Consider the following 15,072-nt stretch of genomic DNA (forward strand, 5'->3'; position numbering starts at 1 on the left):
CGAGTCTGTTCACGGTGGTGAACAGGAACCCTTTTAAGACAGAGCCCATCAGACATGGTTTATAGCTCTCAAAAATGTGGCTACACATTTAATCTGATTAGAAATGCTGAGATGCTGTGGGGCTGAAGTGGCACAGAATGGCACGGGTCAGCCAGCAGCGCTCCTCTTAAAGCTCCAAGATGCACGTGCCCTGGTAAGGACACGTTGGGTGCTTCTCCTACAGTCCGAACACTCTGCTTGGTCCCCTGGGGAAAATCAACTCCAAGCACTCTCAAATACTAAAGAATAAACCAAGTTACACCACCTTTAAATACTTGTAGCAAAAGTGCTGAATTTCTAGTAACTTCTGGTATTTCAGTTCCTTGTCATATTTTCCAGTTTGCAAGGGCTGCGTGTGCAGGATGAGCTTTCAGGGGCTGATTTTGTTTCAGGCTGTAGAGGTGTACACCAAGGTTTAGTCTTGCCTGGGAGGATTCACATTTTAAGTGAGCAATTGACATATTGATGTCGATAGAGAAACTGAAGGTCATGTTGTTAATTAAAAGTCAAAGTTCTTGGGAAAAACAGCTGCCATCCTTGGAAATCAAGACCAAGGCAAACAAGCAGAACCCTCATTTTCCTCGATTTCCCCATCTTATTACTTAAAAAGTTCAAGTTGACTCTCCACAAGATTGGAGTGTTTTAATGGTCCTTCAGATAGCAGCTGGAGCCTTTCTGTGGTCGGCATCGTCCCAGGAACCCTCTGTGCATCTGGTTGCTACCCCTTGCATTGTTATTTATTGCTTCTCCCATGGTAATTACAACATTGCATCAGAAAGGCCCAGGACTGGATTTTCTGTTCACCGGTAGCCTGGGAGATTCCAGTCTGCAGGAATATTTCTAATGCAATATTTGGAGAAGTTTGGCCAGTTCAGCTTTTACCACACGTGATAAAGACAGAGCCTTACCAGACACATCCATAGGAATGGTAGCTAGACAACCAGGTGGAAAACTTTAAAAGAGACTTCTTGAAAAAATGAGAAAATAGGTAAATGTCCCAGCTTGCTAAAATCATCTTTCCAAAAGTTATGACATAAGGAAGGTTCGCAGAAAGAAGTGTGAGCATTAGGAGTAGGCAAGCTTATTTTTTACCAGCTTTGGTGACACTTGGTATAAATAGAAAGGTTTTTCTCTGCTTCTGGTGATGTCTTCTCTAGGACTGTGGTTTATAGGGAATTCTTTATGCCCATTAATTCTGTGTCTGCAACTGCCCTGTGTGTGCTGCGTGCATGGCCCATTGGCAAAGGGTGCACCGAGGGGCTTCAGGCAGTCAGGAAGGGGTAATGGCCACGAGTGAAGTCCCTTATTAACAGATTTCAAGGTGCTGTCACTAATTAGCCCTAAGTAGGTTAAAATTTGAATGGTGCTGATCACTAGAGGGCAGCCTGGGCTCAGGTGTGGCTGGGCGAGCAGCTGCTGGTGCTTTCTGCAGCCTCAAATCCTGTGGGTGAAGTGAGTTAGAGATGGTGATTGAGGACAGAGAAGACAACTAAAGGGGTGTGCAAGGAGGGTATGGGTTTTATGTGGACTGGCAAAAGGCGGCGTGCTTCAGAGGCCGGCAGCTAAGCAGTTCTGACATAGCTCTCAAGCGTAAAAATCAACAATATGTGCTTGGTAAATAAAGCAAAATGCTCCTTTTAAAAGTTGTGTTAATTGGAGAGCTTGTCGTGCAGTGGGTAACCTGCCTGCGTGCTTGGTTTGCAGAAGGACGTTCCGGACGGGCTGAAGGAGCTCTCTGACGGCTCGGAGGAGAGCAGCGATGCGCAGTCCGACTCGCAGAGCTCGGAGAACAGCAGCAGCAGCACCAGCAGCAGCAGCAATGGGTGCACTAACAAGGACGGGAAGAAAAGCAGATGGAAAAGGAAAGGTAATTTTCCCTTTCAGGAGCCGTCTCTGGTGAAGGACGTTGAGGTTTTTGCCAATCCTTGTCCAGACAGGCCGGTACAGTAGCCTGAGGCCTGTTTTTACTGCTTGTGCTCCTGGTGAAACTCATGTCACAAGAACAGCTTCACTGTCGAGGGACCAAAAATATCTTTAATTAGGTGCCCGTACTTACTGCTTGGTGCAGGTCAGCGACCAGCCTGCTGTGCTTCAGACCTAGGAACAGCGGAATCGTTTTCTTTCAGGTTTTCTCTGCCATCCCCCTCCTTTCCTGAGATGACTGCACCTTTTGATTCTGGCCTCTCTTGGTGATGTTTGGATGCAGCACTGGCTAGGAGTGAGCACAGCAGCTCTGAGGTTACGGCCTGTTGTGGGAACCGAGGGGTCCCGTAGGGTCTGGGCTTCAGCCCTCCTGTGCTGTCCTGCTTTGGACTCTCTTCCCTCATAAAATAAACGATGTTTAGGTATTCAATTAAATATTAAATGATTTACAACCTTAAGTTATACAGTAAATTTCAGCGATGTTTTGAGGCTATCCAGATTCTGGATTTTACATGAAATGATATATTTGGTATTGCAGGGGAGTACCAAGTGGAGGTAATGCATGCATTTCACTCTGATGAATTCTTCTTCATCCTGATATCTTTGCCACTCTGAAGAGGCAATGTATCTTGTTGGATATCAGGACCAGCAGAAACGAACAGCTCTCAGCCAATGCATTACAATAATTACATCATGTATTAGTAATAAACTTGAACTGCCCCCTTTTGCCCTCCTCTAGTTCCCATGCCTGTTCATTTGACAAATATTGTATGAATTTTCATTCTTCCTTCAAAATTCTGCTCATAAATCTGCTTATCTGTTTAGATGTCACGTGCTGAATCAATAAAAAAAACTCAAAATATGAGGATGCAACTTACATTTATCAGGAATTCTTTGTTCTCTCTTTCCTTGGCTGCCCCTCTCCCATCTGGGTGTTCCTGCAGAGCTCTTGGTGCAGCTGTTCATGTTAAAGCTTTCCCTTAAATCTGATCCTGTCCTTTTTTCTTTTCTACTCAGTCATGCACAGAATTTCCTGGCTGAAATGAAACAAAATCAAAAATGTATTTCCAATATAGTAGGATAGTCTAGTGTAAGTGATTTCCTAAAGCCACTGAAGCCTTACGATAGAGCAGTGGGGTCCACCAAACCCTTCTGTCCATGGGATGTGTGCAAGGCTTGTGGGGACCAGACCTTGCGTGGGGCTTCCCATGTAGTCACAGTGCAAGCAACAAGAAAGGAAATTATCAGATAGGATTTGAGCATTTAAAACACCAGGAAAGTGCACGTTAAAAAACTTAGAAGTAAAACTTGACTACAAATTCATCCTTTTAAAGGAAAGCTATAGGTAGTCTGGCTGAAATATTTGCATTTCTAACAAAGCCTCTCAAAATATAGTACGGGCTTTCTTGGGTACATTGTCTACACCTCCAATGTGATGATATTATGTAAAAATTTGAAAGAGGAATGTGAACTTGCAGGAGAAAATGTATCTTACAGTAAGATCCCAACGCTTGTGTAGCTATATTTGTATACATCTGTATAAAAGTTTCACATACCCTGTTACCAAATGGCTGAGTAGCCAGGACCCTGTGTGCCTTGGGAACCAGAGGAAGAAGGGAGGGAATTTGTAGCCTGAAACGTGCAGCAAAAGCTACCCACAACTCAAAGCAGAGAATTTGAAAATAACAGTTCCAGGACAAATACAAAAATGCAATTTTGAACTTCTTTGTTGTCTGATACCGAATTTTTTTTTAGAAATGACATTTTGACTTCCAGCAAAAAGATCATGTTTTCATGTGCTGCAGTGCACTGGAGGTCAAGAACTCCAGCATTAGAGGTGTCATTCTGGCCGGTGGTGGTACTGGGTGTTTTCCTTCTGTTCCTCTGAGCATTGCGTTCCTTTGTCTGAGTAACTCTTAATTATTAATTAACTTGCTGCATAGTGTCACGCAATGACCAGGCTTTGAGGGGAGATGGCTTTATCCTTAAGCTTCCCTTCAAGAGACTTGTGAACAACAACGTGTGTTTGCTGAGCCAGGGGTGGCGTTTCTGTGCATGAATTGTTAGGGCTGCGGGTGAACTGAGCCTCTTCCAGACCCAGGGGAGCTCCGTGGAGCCTGGATTTCACCTGTGCTAACCCGGTACTGCAGGAGTGAAAACTGAAGCACAGTCATCCTGTACGTACAGCCCAGTTTAAATCCCATAAGCTGGCTGGCAGTGTCTGTAGCCAAACCTTTCCGAGTCCGTGCATCCTGCCTCCTGCCCACAAGTGCATCCCGTATTTCAGCCGTTATGGGTCTGCGATGGATGCAGACGGAGGTGCCCCACCTCGGCTGGCTGCTTCTCTTGCCTCTGGGTTTCGGGTCTTACATGGGGGTGAGCAGCAGTGGTGGAAGCTGCCCGACCTTTGTGGGACGCACAGATGCCCTAATGGGGGGCGTTTGTTTCACCATCTAGGTTGGTGAAACAAACATAAAGGGAATAAAGGGCATAAAGGGAAGTCTGCCCTAGGACATGTAGAGCCACTCATACTTGGTTTGAAATATTGAAATGCTGTGCACAAATAGGAGTGAGTTCCCCCAAAAGGTGAGGCTCCTCTGTGCAGGGGAATGGGTTGGAAAGCAGCGACAGGCGGTGTCTTTGTCTGAGGTCTTGCCCTGGACAGAAGCTCGGCCTCCTCCATCATCACGTATTGAGGCGCACCTGGGGGACAAAGCAGTCATTGGTCCCAGCCAGCATGGGTTTGTGAAGGGTAGGTCCTGCCTAACTAACCTGATTTCCTTTTATGATAAGATCACCCGTATGGTGGACCAAGGGAAACCAGCTGATGTGATTTTTTTGGACTTCAGCAAGGCTTTTGACACGGTTTCCCATAGGATCCTACTGGACAAAATGTCCAGCATACAGCTAAATAAAAACATCATACGATGGGTGAGCAATTGGCTAACGGGCAGGGCCCAAAGGGTTATGGTGAATGGGGCTGCGTCAGGCTGGCGGGCGGTCACCAGTGGGGTCCCTCAAGGCTCCATTTTAGGGCCGGTACTTTTCAATATTTTTATAAACGATCTGGATGTAGGAATAGAAGGCATTTTGAGCAAGTTTGCCGATGACACCAAACTTGGAGGAGTTGTGGACTCTGTTGAGGGTGGAAAGGCCTTGCAGAGGGATCTGGATAGGTTGGAGAGCTGGGCGATCGCCAACCGCATGAAGTTCAATAAGAGCAAGTGCCGGGTCCTGCACCTGGGATGGGGAAACCCTGGCTGCACATACAGACTGGGCGATGAGACGCTGGAGAGCAGCCTAGAAGAGAGGGATCTGGGGGTCGTGGTAGACAGCAAGTTGAATATGAGCCGGCAGTGTGCCCTGGCAGCCAGGAGGGCCAACCGTGTCCTGGGGTGCATCAAGCACGGCATCGCTAGTTGGTTGAGGGAGGTGATTGTCCCGCTCTACTCTGCGCTGGTGCGGCCTCACCTTGAGTACTGTGTGCAGTTCTGGGCACCACAGTATAAAAAGGACATGAAACTGTTGGAGAGTGTCCAGAGGAGGGCTACGAAGATGGTGAAAGGCCTGGAGGGGAAGACGTACGAGGAACGGCTGAGGGCACTGGGCCTGTTCAGCCTGGAGAAGAGGAGGCTGAGGGGAGACCTCATCGCAGTCTACAACTTCCTCGTAAGGGGGTGTCGAGAGGCAGGAGACCTTTTCTCCATTAACACCAGCGACAGGACCCGCGGGAACGGGGTTAAGCTGAGGCAGGGGAAGTTTAGGCTGGACATCAGGAGGGGGTTCTTCACAGAGAGAGTGGTTGAACACTAGAACAGGCTCCCCAGGGAAGTGGTCACTGCACCGAGCCTGACTGAATTTAAGAAGAGATTGGACTGTGCACTTAGTCACATGGTCTGAACTTGGGTAGACCTGTGCGGTGTCAAGAGTTGGACTTGATGATCCTTAAGGGTCCCTTCCAACTCAGGATATTCTATGATTCTATGATTCTATGATTTTCTTGGTTCCTAATAAGTTTAAGAAATGGCTGCTTAGAATTCTGCGTGATGCATTGGGAAAAGAAAGCGATGTTTCTGGAAATACTTAGGTCTCAGAGGCCACTTGCCAAAGATAAATTTCATGCTTCAGAATGTAAATCAGCCACAAGTCCCTTTGCATCAAGAGGCTTCCCTAGGAAAATTAAAATTTCTCTCAACATACTGACTTCCAGATTCAGCACATTCCTCAGAACCAAGCTGAAACCCCCAGGGGCTGGCTGTGGGGCTGGAGGGATAGCTCTGGAGGAAACCTTCCTGCTCTGCTGGAAACGGCTGCAATTGCACATTCTTTGTGCTGCCTTCTTCTCCAGAAAAGACCCAGGTCTATGACGACTTCTTCTTGACTTAACTCGAACGATGCACTGTGCCTTCCTGCTGCTTCTGTTACAAGCAAGGAGTTAAGCTGACCGAGAGAGAAAGAATCCTGGATTTATCTGACTGCTGATGGTAACAAAGCTGACCTGAAACTGCTTTTCTTTGCAGTCAGCTTTGCTCACTTGGCCGTGTTAAAAGGACGTGCTTGCTTTCAAATGCTGAATAACAGAAGCCACTGTGAACATGAAGAACATGATGGACAGCAAGACGTGTTTGTTTAGTACCATACCCCACGTTAGTTTTCTTTTGAGCATTACATTGATTTTTCTTTTCTTATTTTCTTGGGAGCCACCAGGGACTATCCAGAAGATGACAGGATAAAATAAATGTTCTGGCTGGTAGGGCTCCTGCAGCAGCTCAGAATTTGAGGGCTCTGACAGGTGCTTTCTGTTACATCTCGCTGCTGTGATACGAGCTGGTACTACTTGATTCTGTGATTCTGGGATTTCTGCTTCTCCCTGTTTTCAGCAGAGCAGGATGTGCTGCACATCTTAGAGCAAACCCAATGTCATTACAAGCCACTGCATTTCTCTTACTTAACCTGCATGAATTTTAAAAGCTGCAGTTGTGACTGGGCCAGAAATCGGGATAGTTTTGTAAAGGAAACAACGTGTGGAGGCTTATTCCAGAGCAAGACAACCTCGGTGCATCTGCCAGCAGCGCCCGCAGCACCTGGAAGCCAGGCAGGAGAGTGCATGGAAGGCAGAGCCAGGACGCAGAGGTCATCTTCACTAAATTGATGAAGTCCAAATTAAGATGATGAAGTCCAAATTAAGATTACAGCTCATACAAATGCATATTTACTACATTTCAGAAGGACAAGATAAAGGCACAAGCACAAAACTAGGAGATCTGGCAAGAGTGCTGTAATAGCACAAACCACGATCGAGTCAGTCCGTGGCAGCACTGCAGGAAGGGTGAGGCTGATGTGGGATGGGAATACACAGCCAGGAGAACAGCTTGTAGGGCAGGAACTGCTCTGCTGTGCAGCGAGCACTGACGATGCTGAAACTCTGTGTCTGGTTTGGGACTTCAGCAATACTGGCAAAATTCAGCTATTAGGAGAAAAAAAAAAAGGGGGGGGGGAATGGCCCACCAAGGAGTGGATTTCAGCTCTGAGCTGGCCCTGTTGAACAGTCTCTGCTTACTCCTCTGAAGGAATATCTATGGAAAATCTGTTTCCTGATTTCAACCTGTGCCTGGCGTGGATGATTTCTGATGGTTAGCCGCAGCCAGGTCTGGGTGTGCCGGACCGCAGGAGGCCGTCCTGCCCGGAGCCTTCGCTCCCTTCGGAGAAGCTGGAGGTTGCTGGATGTTCCATCGACCTGCATCTCATTTTGAGGCATTTTTCAGGTTTTTCCTGAGCACCTTAGGACTATCACAGAGTATTTCTGTGTTGAGCAGCACAGCCACTTGCCGAGGCAGTGCCAGCACGCCGGGGTCTTCCAGCAGCTCCCCGTGCATCCCCACAGGCACAGCGAAGTGTGCTGTGATCCTTTTGGCCTTTGCCATTCTCTTTTTGTTGCTGTTTTTTCACTTACTCCTTCTGCGACCCCTCCAACCACCCTTCTTTCATTTGCTGAATCTTTCTCAGTTTCACCGTATCCTTTCTGAGGTCAGAAACGCACAAACGGTTCAAAACATTCGTGTTCTGTGAACACACAAAGCGATGTCTTCCCTCTTATTTCTAACTTAACGTTTTATGCTTATTCCTTTCCATCATATCTTGAGCCATGTTTGATGTTTGATAAACATTTTCTTTAGAAGGCTACAATGGTTAATTTAAGTGATGCCTTTGCCCCTGGCATGTGTTTTGCCCTTATAGGCGGGCTGTTTAATTTCCTTTTAACTCGTTTCTGTGTTTCGGCGCGGTTCTTCTTTTTATGAAGTGCTTAGGATTACCGTGACGTGGCATATGAAATATTTTTAGAGATTTCCCTCTAGATGTAAAAATAAAAAAACTGTACTCACCAGGAAGTCAGAAACTTCTTGCAAGAATAAGATTTCCTGGCCTGCGTTGCACAAGAGAACGTTCAAAGTCAGAAATAAGTTCTTTACTCTTTAAAAGGCTTTTTGAAGAGTTTGAGTTTTTTCTTACTCGTTCGGAGTAACGCTGCAGTTGGAAATACATTTCACTATTACATTCTGAGAGTGAATGAACAACCTTTTCGTTTTATGGGGTATTGCAGGAAAATGAGGATATGATGCCCTGAAACCCGTGCTGGTGGGTGCTGGTGGACGTGTGTTGTATGGCCACGCGTTATCCTCTGTGCAGGCTCCAATTCACCCACACTGACAAATTTGCCGTTTTCGGTGACTTTTCATGCTGCTGTGTCAGTGATAAGCCGTAGGAAGTGAGCAACCACACCAGGGGCTTCCCCTGAGTGCTTTTTGCTTTGCTGGTGATTTCTTGAGTTTTTGTTTTGCAGTGCCTGTTTCCTTTCTCTGTTATTCTCCCTTTCCTTCTCCTCGTCTCGCTGCCATCCACTGCAGCCCCTCATCGAGGAGCCCCAGGAACCTGCCAGCCCCGCTCGCTTGGAGGCTCTGAGCCCCTGTGGGGTCCCTGGGGACACCGCAGCACTTCTCACCCCTGAGCTTATCCTTTTGGTATCCAGGAAAACTTAGGACAGGCAGCAGGAACGTCTGCTTGCTCGCTCCTGCTTCCTCTTCCCCCCATAACATCGGTTTTCTTTGGAGATAAAAATGGAAGCACTAAAGCCGAGAGAGCGAAGCACATGTGGTGCATTTGAATAAATCACTGACATGAAACGTCGCTGTTCTCTCTAAATAAGTTGTATCTGACAACTCAGCCGTGAGCCCCCTGGTAGGCGTTACAGGTCTGTGTCAGCCCGTGTTTCACGAGGGGGTTTGGAAACGTTTCAGGAAGGTCAAAAGCAAAAGATATTCCTTCAGGTAAAATGTCTTTAAAAGAAAAAACACAGAAAGTGCACTAAGCTTCCAACTCCTGGGTTTCTAGTGGTGTTTTCCCTTCCAAGCTGTGACTCGGGAATGGGAGGCAGGGGCAGAATCGCAGCTCCCTTATCTGCCGCAGTGAGCTGAACATCGTGCAGCTCAGCTGGCTGGCCAGGGTGCCCAGATTCACCTGGATTCACTTTTTTGGGGGGCTGTGAAACAAGGCTTGTGCTCGTGAGGTTGATCTCTTTTAAGCCCCAGCTGTCAGCTCGTGGGGTTACAAAGATAATCACGTTCCTGCGTTTCCAACCAGTGGCTGGGTGGAGAGAAGAGGCACTGCTCCTGCTGCAGGGGTGCAGAGAGCTGTAGCAGGACCGTGTGCTCCCCCAGGCACGGGAGAGTGCCCGGCAGGGCGATGCGACTGCCCCAGCTGCGGGAGAAACTCGTGAAGCTCACTTGGTTTCAGACATTCAAATCAATCAGTGCCAGGGCGTAAATGTGCAGCAAGTGGGACTTTGCTAGGTCTGGGTCTCAATACTTCATTTTGGTGTGATAGCTGTCGGTCTTCTGTCCCTGCGTAAGGCACCTGCTTTATCTGCCCAGCTCCGATTCTTGCCCGTGACGTAGCTTTGCACCGAAATGAAACGATCCAAATCTGCGTAATGAGATAGAATAAGGCACTACAGCGGGAAATGGTTCAAAAAAAATCTTTGCACAAAATATTTTTAAATTCTGATACTTGGAAGGCTTCTTTCCTCAGTCACACGCTCCGACTCCTCGTTATTGTTCCTTCAGAGGCAGGAGCTTGCACCGAGCAGAACCCCTGCTCGTGCCAGTTGCAGTTTCTCAGGGCGCAGAGCAGCTGTGCTGCAGGGAGCTGCCACTCCCGGAGACATGCAGAAAGGAGCCGTGCCACGAGCTCCACGGGGACGAACAGTTTCTTCAAGTTTTAGCACTTCATTTACTTACTGCATGCCTCTGGAAGGATTCTTTTGGTTTCCTTCAGCAGAACCCACAGTTTCGTTGTGCTGTTACCTATAAAAGTAGCTTGCATTTAATATCCCAGAAGTTGCTGTGAAAAATATAATGAAAGTAGAAAGTGCAAACAGCCTCAGCTCGCTCCCAGCTGTAGTTTTTTTGTCTCTGGTGGGTGTTCTGCAGCCAGCACTGTGCGAAAGTGGAAGTGAAGGAGCGTGCAAGTGGCAGTGCCTCCTGGCAGCGACAGGGGTAAGCTGCGGTGGTGCTGGCAGCGGTCCTCGGAGGTGCCTCCGTGTGCTTTGCTGCTCTTCTCTTCCACGGGAGTAGAAGGATTTCTGGATGGAACCAAGCTTGCAGTTGCACATTCGTTTGCTCTGCCTTAAAATAAGCAGAAAGACATGAAATTCCAGTTAGGATTCCTTTGGTGTTGTGCTCTGCAGCATCAGCTCTGGAACGCAGCTCTCCTACAGCGCCACTTCCTGCACTGAGCGCGTACACCAGACACTCAGAAGACTCCTTCCTGGTTAAAAAACAGTCACCCTGCTTTAAGGATGGCCCAAATTCAGGCAGAGTTTCTCGTGGCACTGGCTCCTTTTTCACCTGTGCAGCATTTGAGGTACAGATGTCAACTCAGGCGAGCCTTTGTGATCCGAACCAGCCGAGAAGCCATGGAGGCAGCGATGCTCAGCGTGCAGCTCCGTGGCCAGCTCACGAGGAGAGCTCTCGGTGGGAGAATGCAGATTGCCGAGGAGAGGCAGCGAAGTGGATGCAAACTGGGGTAGACAGCGAGCAGATGAGATGTGCTCCCATTACCGTGTGTTGCTTGGAGGCTTCGGCTTGAGCTCTCCGAAACTGCAGCTTAGCTTAACGTGACATTATTTTTGCTCATATACATATAAAACAGGAAGCACGTTCAGATAAGATCAACAGCCACTTCCTTATATGTACAAAAATAAAGTGCTCTGACAGCAGCAAAACTGACACTTTGATTTGAAAAAGGATAGAAACCTTGCATTGTCGACCCACATGGGCATTGCGCTGAGCCAATCAGGAGCACAGAGGAAAAAATTTGAAACAACCCTCATGCATTATTGCCTGTGCATCTGTGCATAAGCGGAAGGCTGGAGGAAGCCAGGAGCATTGATTGCAGATTTCAAGAAGAAGAAATCATGCTCATGGAGCAGCTTTATGCCATTCCACTCGAAGGTAAGATGAAGCTGCTTCAGCAGGCAGCTGCTGCAGATTTGCACTTTAGGGGAAGAAGTGGGTGCTTTTTGGCTGGGATTCCTCGAGCAGCGGTGAGACAGAGATAGCTTTTCTTTGGCCTTGAAGCGAAACAGCTCCTCAGCTGCCGTCTTCTGAGTCTGACAATAAAAGCAAAGCCTTTTTGGATACAGTACAGTAATCGTAAAGGCTACGGCCAAGACTCTTTGGTGTCGTGTTCTTTCAAATCATCTTGAAACTTGAAGTGTAAATGCCTCGATTCCAGATGCTTTTATCACCTTTTCACCGAGGGCAACTTGCAAGTCCTTTGTTGTAAGGCGCTGCATGAGTACAGTAACGCAGTGTTCGGTCTCTGGGCGCACCTCATTTGTACGTCTGGGGTTGTTAAGCTCAAATTTACTGACTTAGTCTGTGCTTACGGTGCCTGGAAGTAGATGTGTGTGACTTAGTCTGGTTTCTGTGGCCGGCTGCAAAACTTCAGCGGGCTTGAGTGCAACAGGAGCAGTGCACAAACTTGGCTTTGCGAGCTGGTACAAATAAATAAAATCCACTTTGTTCCAGTATAGATCCGCTCAGGCTTTCGTGTCTTCTAACAACAGAAACAGCTGCCAAAATGGGATTTTCCTGTAATTCCTGACGTGTTGGATGTTCCTGGTGCACGCTTTCTAATCAGAGGCATCCTGGAGAAGGATCTTGTGTGGCTTCTGCAGCTGGCACCTCCTGGGGATCACTGTGATCACAGGGCTCTGCAGCAAAGCACAACCTGTGGTTGCTGTGTTAAAAAGGAAAAAAAGATCAGATGTTAAAATGAATGTTAAGGGAAAAGGAGGGAGCAAACGGCACAATTATGGCCCTGCTCCGTTAGCCGGTTACCAGCTTGTTGGGTGTTGGTGTGCAACACACTCTGGTGGAGCCCTCGTGGCTCCAATTTTTTTTCAACCAGATTACCGTTTAGTACTAAGTTTGTCTCACTTTCATTTACTGAGAATAGAATATTTTAGTGAGGTTCAAATAGGGTTTCACCAGAAACTCCTTAAATAGGACAGTGGCCAAGAATACCTGCCGTAATTAAACCCCTGCACTTGTTGTGGTCACTGCCGATGGTCTGTACTTGGGGAAATAGAAACACAACTCTGTTCCATACCTGAAATTCAGCTTTTAGGACAGAGGAAAGTCTCACGTGTCCTGACACACAGAAGGCCAGCTCGCAGTTGGAGGGCGTCACCGGCTTGTGCTGTGGGAGCTGTGCTCTGGCGGTGGCTCTCAGCTGCCGTAATTAACACTGCCGTAATTAACACTCGCGGGCTGCTCAGGGCGCTGGCTTCAGAAAGGGCTTTGCTGCCGCAAAGCCTTTAGCACTTGCAAAAAAAAAAAAAAAGCAAGAAAGATCTTTGTTTGGGTTATGTCACTCTGTTTCTTCCTGTCAAAGATTCGGTTGAAATAGCAGCTTTTGTGAATTCAGCCAGTTCCTGCTGCTGCTCGTGACTCACGAGGAAGCAGTCGCCGAGTGTCACAATATACAGTTTAGCAAGCAATCCGCAAATTCAAAGCCAAAAAGTGCCTTTTCCTTTATTTTGGTTGGCGTATCCTTCGCTCGGGCTGTCCTGCGGTACCGGATTTGGGGTGACCCGTGGATTTTCGTAACGGGCTGTGAGCCACCCGAGGCTGATTGCCCCCCACTACACGGTGTGTGAGCAGCCAGGTTGTGGTTGTGGCTCTTCCACCTGCCTGCAGGTTTGGGGGCATTCGGGTGTGCCCGGGGGTGGGTGCACCAGCAGCTTCTGTGCTGCCATTTCCTGGGGCAGATGCTGCCGCGGGGCTGCAGGGAGCGAAGGGGTTGGAGGTGCTCGCCCCAACCTTTCAAACCCGGCCCTGCTGGCTTTTCTTTGTACCCTCTGGGCTGAACAATCCAGCCCTCGCTGTACGTGCTTTGAGGCCAGTGTGTAGAAATTCAGGTAAAATCACTGCTGACACCTTTTAATCCCCAACTGAAAATCCCAAGGCTTACTGAAGCTTACTGTTTTGGGGTGCCCTAAAATATTCCCGTGGGTGTGATATTTCTAAGGTGCCGCATGGCCCCAAGATGTTTCCACTGAAATACAGGGAAATGTGATTTGTAAGTCCCTAACCTGTTCTTCAGAAAACTGAAGAGTGGGCAGCCAGTTCTTACGGCAAGCACTTTTTAGGAAAAGAGCCTGTTTGGGCAGGGCGTCCCATGGCTGCAGAGAGGCAAGGTCTGACCCCAAAAGCTGCCGGTTGTGATGAATGGAGGGGTTCAGAGCTGCCGGGGGGAGCGGGGAGGAACTGAAAGCTGCTGCCTGTGGCTGCAGCTGCTCGGGGCCATCAGCAGAGCCCCAAAACCACTTCTGTCTGAGCGCGGAGCCGTTGCTGTCCTAGTGGGCTCCGACGTAGGTCTCCAGCTGATGAGATGGATGCGGACTGTGAGGGGCAGCCCATTCAAACCCCAGGAGCCAGGCTGCTGTCGGCACTAAATCCAATGGAAGTGCTCTTGCTGATTTCTTTCTGAAATCTCTCCCTGTGGCAATCTGGCAGCGCGTGCTGGGGGTGCTGGTGCAAGACCCAGGCCGAGCAGGAGGGGTTTTGCCATCACTACCCTGGGGCAGAGGGGCACAAACGAGCCTGTGCAGCACTGCCTGGGGACAAGGACTGCTTGCACAGCTGCTTTTCGTGCTCCTTGTTGCTTCGACTTCTCTGGCTTGCCTGGGAGATGTTTGCAATCACTTTGTCATTCCGTGTCACAGGAGCGCACGGAACACGGGATTGCAAACAAAATCTCGGTGGCTTTAATTTCAGCTCCGTGTCCCGTGTCACGTTAGGTTTTTCCGGGCGGACAGACGTGCCAGGTGCCTTTCCTCTCTGGAGGAGAGGCGTGTTTGAAGCTGCTCTGCAGCCTGCTGTTCCTCCGAGCTCTGCCCTAGGAGCAGAGTGGCTGAGGATCAGTGGTGCCCCTAGACAAGAAAACCCCAGCCTGGGCTCAGAGGTGCTCAGGGAAGCCCGGCGTGCTTCAGGGTGGCAGCTGCATCATGCAGGAGCGTGACAGGCGTGGATTTCGCAGTGCCTGGCAGCCTGAGGCTCAGGGACTCGGAGCAAAGAGGCTGTCCTTGTGCTTGGTGGCCTGGTCCCATCCCCTGCTGAACCTCTGCTCAGTTCTGGCCCTCACCCTGCCCCGCAGTAAGGATTTATTTGCTCAGCTCAGCGTGCCGGTGAAGGAGCATCTCCCTTTGCTTGTTTTGGTTTTAAACCTGGCATCTTCTACGTCCATTTGGTGCTTTCCTGTCTCATATTTGAGCCTGAGCAGCCGTCCTGTTGGCTCTGCTGTGCAGGGTTTTCAGACTGTCCTCCCGCTGCTCAGCTCTGCCAGCCCGCATGACCCTCACTGCTCATTCAAGGGCCGCTCTGTCCTTGCTGTGCTTTCCTGGGTTATATTTAGACCTGGGATGGAAACGGCACAGAGTTGTCAAGATCAGGTACAAGGTTTAGTTTCCTGTCATTCTGCTTGCTCTGACCCCTGTTGACCGGAGGCTTTCCGAGGAGCGTTTGTCCTGGTGCCAAGGCCGCGTGC

General features: G+C 48.8%; 1 protein-coding gene and 1 long non-coding RNA gene across 5 annotated transcripts in view; one reads left to right on the top strand and one right to left on the bottom strand.

Annotated features, from left to right (window-relative positions):
* The window catches only part of ASXL2 (ASXL transcriptional regulator 2), a 100,819-nt gene that overhangs the window by 39,333 nt on the left and 46,414 nt on the right, over nucleotides 1–15,072 (top strand). For 2 of the 3 annotated variants that reach the window (XM_068679109.1, XM_068679110.1), the window contains one exon: nucleotides 1,744–1,906. In XM_068679109.1, coding sequence (XP_068535210.1) covers nucleotides 1,744–1,906 — 163 coding nt within the window. Of the gene's footprint in view, nucleotides 1–1,743; nucleotides 1,907–11,291; nucleotides 11,472–15,072 lie in introns of those variants that run through there. The other variant, XM_068679111.1, reaches the window with a different exon arrangement.
* On the bottom strand, nucleotides 1,900–11,221 carry LOC137855032 (uncharacterized). Of its 2 annotated transcripts, none has more exons than XR_011095492.1 (3): nucleotides 8,346–11,221; nucleotides 2,841–2,999; nucleotides 1,900–2,050 (listed from the first exon to the last, which is right to left on the bottom strand). It is a non-coding gene; the product is annotated as an uncharacterized lncRNA (long non-coding RNA). The 2 variants fall into 2 exon arrangements; XR_011095493.1 differs by lacking the exon at nucleotides 8,346–11,221 and adding an exon at nucleotides 6,911–7,126.

Source organism: Anas acuta, chromosome 3 (assembly GCF_963932015.1).
Source record: "Anas acuta chromosome 3, bAnaAcu1.1, whole genome shotgun sequence".
Taxonomy (NCBI): domain Eukaryota; kingdom Metazoa; phylum Chordata; class Aves; order Anseriformes; family Anatidae; genus Anas; species Anas acuta.